At 45.3% G+C, this 6,200-nt stretch overlaps 2 protein-coding genes across 2 annotated transcripts in view; one reads left to right on the forward strand and one right to left on the reverse strand.

Moving 5' to 3' along the window:
- XPO5 (exportin 5) overlaps positions 1-6,200 on the forward strand; it is a 55,567-nt gene that overhangs the window by 41,811 nt on the left and 7,556 nt on the right. Inside the window, exons 21-23 of the mRNA XM_017878147.1 lie at positions 1,049-1,149; positions 3,755-3,851; positions 4,506-4,642. Coding sequence (XP_017733636.1) covers positions 1,049-1,149; positions 3,755-3,851; positions 4,506-4,642 — 335 coding nt within the window. The remainder of the gene's footprint in view (positions 1-1,048; positions 1,150-3,754; positions 3,852-4,505; positions 4,643-6,200) is intronic.
- Positions 1-6,200, reverse strand: part of POLR1C (RNA polymerase I and III subunit C) — a 35,217-nt gene that overhangs the window by 16,168 nt on the left and 12,849 nt on the right. The window lies entirely within an intron of this gene.

Consider the following 6,200-nt stretch of genomic DNA (forward strand, 5'->3'; position numbering starts at 1 on the left):
CAAAGTGCTGGGATTACAGGCTTGAGCCACCGCGCCCGGCCGTTTTGTTTTGTTTTGTGTTTTGAGATGGAGTCTCACTCAGTTGCCCAGGCTGAAGTGCAGTGACATGATCTTGGCTGACTGCAACCTCTGCCTCCTGGGTTCAAGCAATTTTCCTGCCTCAGCCTCCCAAGTAGCTGGGATTACACGCATGCACCACCACACCCGTCTAATTTTTATATTTTTAGTAGAGATGGGGTTTCACTATGTTGGCCAGGCTGGTCTTGAACTCCTGGCCTCAGGTAATTCACTGGCCTCGGCCTCCCAAAGTGCTGGGATCACAGGCATGAGCCACTAAGCCTGGCCTAGAATGACTTCTTTAGAACAAAAAGAACAAACTATGGAGACTGAAACATGGTCTAAAAGATGTTTTTAGTTTCCATCTTAAACGTGTAGCCATCAGTTTGTTCAGTGGGGCCATTTCCGTGAGTAGGTAAGAGTGCTGTGGACAGCAGGTGTATCAAGTTCACAGTCATTGCTCCTTACTCAAAGCCCATAATTGCTCAGGTAGGTCATTTTGGTGGGAGACAGCATGTGTTGGGAATTGCGTTCCTCTGTCAGGTCCAAACAGCTGTTGCAAGGTCCATGCTCTTGGAATTTAGACAAAACATTGAAAAATGGGGCAAATTACCACCTCCTCTGTGTTCCTACTTGTAAATCCACAATGTTGCACACATTTCATTCCATATCACTGGTGGTCAAAAAATTGGGACCACTTGAGATTTAAAAGAATTTTGCTTTCTAGCTTTGGACTCTGATACTGTCCTGTTGTCTTGGGGTTTGGTTCTCGTGTTAATTCACCTTAGGTATTGTATACTAATTATCTGTGCAAGTCCAGTCCCTCCTGCAGCGAGCATTCAGATATTTATACCTTGTTTTCTTTCCCCTGCCAGGAGTTCATGGGCAGATGTGTCTGTGTGGAACTGTAGTATCACTGAATTACAAGCAAAGCCCACTGTTTCCTTCTGCATCAGATGGAAAAACTCAATAGCATTCTTGTTTCTTTCAGAACCCACAATACATTATATGCACCAGAAATGCTAGCCAAAATGGCAGAGCCTTTCACCAAGGCTCTGGATATGCTTGACGCGGAAAAATCTGCTATATTAGGTAAGAAATGTAACATTTTCTCTCCTAGGTTCATCTTATCCCTAATGGATGTCCCCTTTTTTTGTTGTCGTTCTTTGAGAGTCATAGTCTCTGTCACCCAGGCTAGAGTGCACTGGTGCAAACATAACTCACTGTAGGCTCAAACTCTTGGGCTCAAGCAGTCTTCCTGCCTCAGCCTCCTGAGTAGTTGGACTACAGGTGGATCACAACACCAGACGAACTTTAAAATAGTAAGACAGGGTCTTACTATGTTGCCCAGGCTGGTCTCGAACTCGTATCCTCAAGCAGTTCTCCCACCGTGGCCTTTCAGAGCACTAGGATTACAGGCATTCTTATGGGTTCCTTGAGCAGCTTCTGCCTATCTTGTGCTTCTTCCTCCTTGTCTTGCACTACCTTCACCATCTATTTGTTCAGAAATGCATTTGTGGAGTTCATATAATCTCTATATGAACAAATGTATTTACTTAATTACCTTATCATACAGAGAAGATCAGAAGCAATTTATTTATTTCCTGTTAACCCCTTCTTCAATTTAGCCAGTAGGTTGTGGTGGGTGTTACAGCCATTCGATTATAAATAAATCATGGCCTTTAACCTGAAGGATATTTGTATACTTTCCTGCCTTGTGTGTGTGTGTGTGTGTATGTAGATAGATAGATAGATATCAAAGTTTTTAAAGGAATAGATTTTAAGCAATTTCCCAATTGTTACCTTTTTTGTTTTGTTTTGTTTTGTTTGAGAGAGTCTCACTTTGTCACCCAGGCTGGTGTACAGTGGTGCAATCTCGGCTCACTGCAACCTCTGCCTCCCAGGTTCAAGTGATTCTCCCACCTCAGCCTGCTGGGACTACAGCCATGCACCACCACACCCAGCTAATTTTTTGTATTTTTATTAGAGACAGGGTTTCACCATGTTGGCCAGCTGGTCTCGAACTCGTGACCTCAAGTGATCTGCCTGCCTTGGCCTCCCAAAGTGCCGGGATTATAGGCATGAGCCACCACACCTGGCCTCCCAATTGTGACCTTGATTAGGACACTGCTTCATTTCATTTTCCCATTGAAAATAAGCATGAAAATAACTGTGCAGTCACAATTGCGGTATTTGCTGTGAAAGAAAGTGGTAGTGCTTTGAGTGTTTATTGGGAGACCTAACCCAGTCTCAGAGGGAAGTCAGAAGGCTGACTCCCAATGGGGACTTGAAAGATGAGCAGGAACTAGCTAGGTTAGGGGCATGAGGAAATGCTGGGCATTCTGGACAAACAGAATGGCAGGTACAACATCTGAGGCAAGAGGGAAAGGCCTTGGTATGTCCAGGACATAGAGATAGTTGAATCATGTGGCTGGAGCACAGGGAGCAAGTCTGGGAATGTGGGATGAAGTGAGAGCTAGAGACATCAGTTGTCTAAATCTTGTACCCATCTCAGAAGCTTCAGGCTGGCTCACCATCACAGCCCCCATAGTTTGTCTTTGTCCTCAGCTATAACCTGTGTCTGAGCCTGGCTGTGGTCAAGCAATCCAGTGGGCATTCCTCAGCTGTGAAGTTAGCCAAAGGAAGGATGTTAATTTGCCTTTCCAGAGATCATGTCTATCTGTTTTGGCCTAGATAGTCCTGAATCTTTTCCTTTGACACCATTCCATTTAAGGGTTATGTTGCAGACACCAATAAAAATAGAACTTCCAAGAAGTGTATTGCTATTAATATAAAAAGTAGGTGTTGCCTGCCACATACCCCCATCCCATTATTCAAGTTAAGTCAGGTATTCCTGCTATAGAAATAAGTGGCCAACCAGAAATACTAAAATGGACAAACAGCTCCCTCAGATAGCTTCTGACTATAAGACTCGAAATGTAAAACCTCTGATTACACTTAAAAGTATAGATCTTTTAAGGCAGTTTTTTTTTTTTTTTGAGACGGAGTCTCGCTCTGTCGCCCAGGCTGGAGTGCAGTGGCCGGATCTCAGCTCACTGCAAGCTCCGCCTCCCGGGTTTACGCCATTCTCCTGCCTCAGCCTCCCAAGTAGCTGGGACTACAGGCACCCGCCAACTCGCCCGGCTAGTTTTTTGTATTTTTTAGTAGAGACGGGGTTTCGCCGTGTTAGCCAGGATGGTCTCGATCTCCTGACCTCGCGATCCACCCGTCTCGGCCTCCCAAAGTGCTGGGATTACAGGCTTGAGCCACCGCGCCCGGCTTAAGGCAGTTTTTAATACTAAGGTAAGTGGGTTTCATTTTGAGCTGCTACACATCTTAGTCTTTTGTGTAAGATTTTGCTTAAAAAAGGGGTTTCATAAATTAATTGTGGGGCATCCCCAGAGCTTTATGGAAAATACTTTTGAGTTGTCACTTTTTTTGGTACAAGTTCCATCTGGGGAAAGAATTTTTAAAAAGCAGGTAAAAGAGTACCTGGGTCTAAAGTCCTGGGTCCTTAAGTAGCTTTCACCTTCTCCTACCAAAAGAGTGCAACAAATCACATAGCCAACTACTTTGCAGTACAGCACCATGCACACGCCTTCACCCCTGAACAACATCTGCCTGCTGTAGAGTATTGGCCAGTTGAGACTCCTGACAAGTGTGGAGCATCATGTTCCTGACCCATATTTCCCTTTAGGATTACCTCAACCTCTCTTGGAACTCAATGACTCTCCTGTCTTCAAAACCGTCTTGGAAAGAATGCAGCGTTTCTTCTCCACCCTCTATGAAAACTGGTAAGGAACCAATGCTGCCTCTCCATATTTTCTTCCTGGATATGTATTGTATAGGAATGTCCATGGGTTGGACTTTTCATCTAGTGTACAAGTAAGGTGAGGCAAGAATTTGATAGGAAACTAATGATTCTAGTGTTAAATAGAAATGAACAGCCCGCTTTCCTGCATTTGCTTTTTTTGTAATTGTCATATGAGCCTCACAGTCCCAGCCTGCTTCATGCCCAACTTGTCTGTTTCTAGTGTATAACATGATGAAACCCAAGTAGAAGCTAAAAGTGGTGGAGATTGCTTAGACCCTACACTGCTTGCAGCCTACTTATGGGAGTGGGGTGGCTAGATACTGGTTGTGGGTTGGGGAGGTAACTGGCCCTCACGGGCTTTGGCCTCACTAACCCAGTACACTAATCAGCCAAGCTCATGAGATCCTCCATTGTAAGTCCACATTAAATAGTAATGAAAGCTACTGCTGATCTCGGCCGCCAACATCTGTCTTTTAAAAGATGCTGTATCTATAAGTTCTCTTAAGTAAATATAACTGCTTTTCTGGCTGAAAAATCTTATTGTAGGCTAGAAATGAAATTCATGGGACAGTCAGGGCTGGCAGTAACAGATGTTGGATTTGTCATTGCCAGTGCTTTTTTTCCCCCTTTACAGTTTTCATATCCTAGGGAAGGCAGGCCCTTCCATGCAGCAAGACTTCTATACTGTGGAGGACCTTGCTACCCAGCTTCTCAGCTCAGCCTTTGTCAACTTGAACAATATTCCTGACTACCGACTCAGACCCATGCTTCATATCCTTTCAAAAGTCTCTACATAACCCAAAAGGTCAGAAAATTAGAGACAGAAACAGGTCACAGGAACCAGAGGGAGGAGGCAGAACTGGAAGGAAAAGATGAGATGATGTATCTAAGTGCATCATGTCATTAAAAACACTGGCAGATTGCAGGGAAAACATGAAGGCGGTCCAGATGGCCATAAACTTTTCCTTGAGGGGCAAATTTTTACCTTCCCCCCTTCTTGGAAATATTAAAGCTTTTTTTTGAGACAGAGTATTGCTCACTCTGTCGCCCAGGCTGGAGTACAGTGGCGTGATCTCGGCTCACAGCTTCTGCCTCCCAGGTTCAAGCGATTTTTGTACCTCAGCCTCCCAACTAGCTGTGATTACAGGCGTGCATATTTCTATTTTTTGAGACAGTTTTGCTCTATTGCCCAGGCTAGAGTGCAGTGGTACGATCTTGTCTTACTGCAACTTTCACCTCCTGGGTTCAGGTGATTCTTGTGCCTCACCCTCCCAAGTAGCTGGGATTACAGGCACATGCTACTACACCCAGCTAATTTTTTTGTTTTGTTTTTGTTTTTGTTTTTTTGTTTTTTTTTTGTTTTGTTTGAGACGGAGTCTCGCTCTGTCGCCCGGGCTGGAGTGCAGTGGCCGGATCTCAGCTCACTGCAAGCTCCGCCTCCTGGGTTCACGCCATTCTCCTGCCTCAGCCTCCCGAGTAGCTGGGACTACAGGCGCCCGCCACCTCGCCCGGCTAGTTTTTTGTATTTTTTTTAGTAGAGACGGGGTTTCACTGTGTTAGTCAGGATGGTCTCGATCTCCTGACCTCGTGATCCGCCTGTCTCGGCCTCCCAAAGTGCTGGCATTACAGGCTTGAGCCACAGCGCCTGGCTTTTTTTGTATTTTTAGTAGAGACAGGTTTTCGCCATACTGGCCTCAAACTCCTGACCTCAAGTGATCTGCCCGCCTCGGCCTTCCAAAGTGCTGGGGTAACAGGTGTGAGCCACCGCGCCCAACCTAATTTTTGTATTTTTAATAGAGACAGGGTTTCACCACGTTGGCCAGGCTGGTTTCAATCACCTGACCTCAAGTGATCCGCCTGCCTCGGCCTCCCAAAGTGCTGGGATTACAGGCATGAGCCACCATGCCCAGCTGTGAAACATAAAACTTTTATCCCTTTTCTGTGTTTTTAGAAGCACTTGCTTTTTTTTGAGACAGGGTCTCAGTGTTACCCAGGCAGGAGTGCAGTGGTGCTATCAAAGCTCACTGCAGGCTGAAGTGGTCCTCCCACCTCAGCTTCCTGAAGAGTTTGGACTGGACCACAGATGCGCACCACCACACCCAGCTATTTTTTTTTATTATTTGTAGAGATGGGATCTGCATTATGTTCGCCAAGCTGGTCTCAAACTCCTGGGCTCAAGTAATCCTCCTGCCTCAGCCTCCAAAGTGCTAGAATTACAGGCCTGAGCCATCACACCCAGCCAGAAGCAGCACTTTCACACTTCATTCTCATTCAGACCCTTATTACTAGTTGAATCTCTGTCTTTCCCTTTTTTTTTTTTTTTTTTTTT

The sequence above is a fragment of the Rhinopithecus bieti genome, unplaced genomic scaffold, assembly GCF_001698545.2.
Source record: "Rhinopithecus bieti isolate Rb0 unplaced genomic scaffold, ASM169854v2 scaffold_9981, whole genome shotgun sequence".
Classification (NCBI taxonomy): Eukaryota; Metazoa; Chordata; class Mammalia; order Primates; family Cercopithecidae; genus Rhinopithecus; species Rhinopithecus bieti.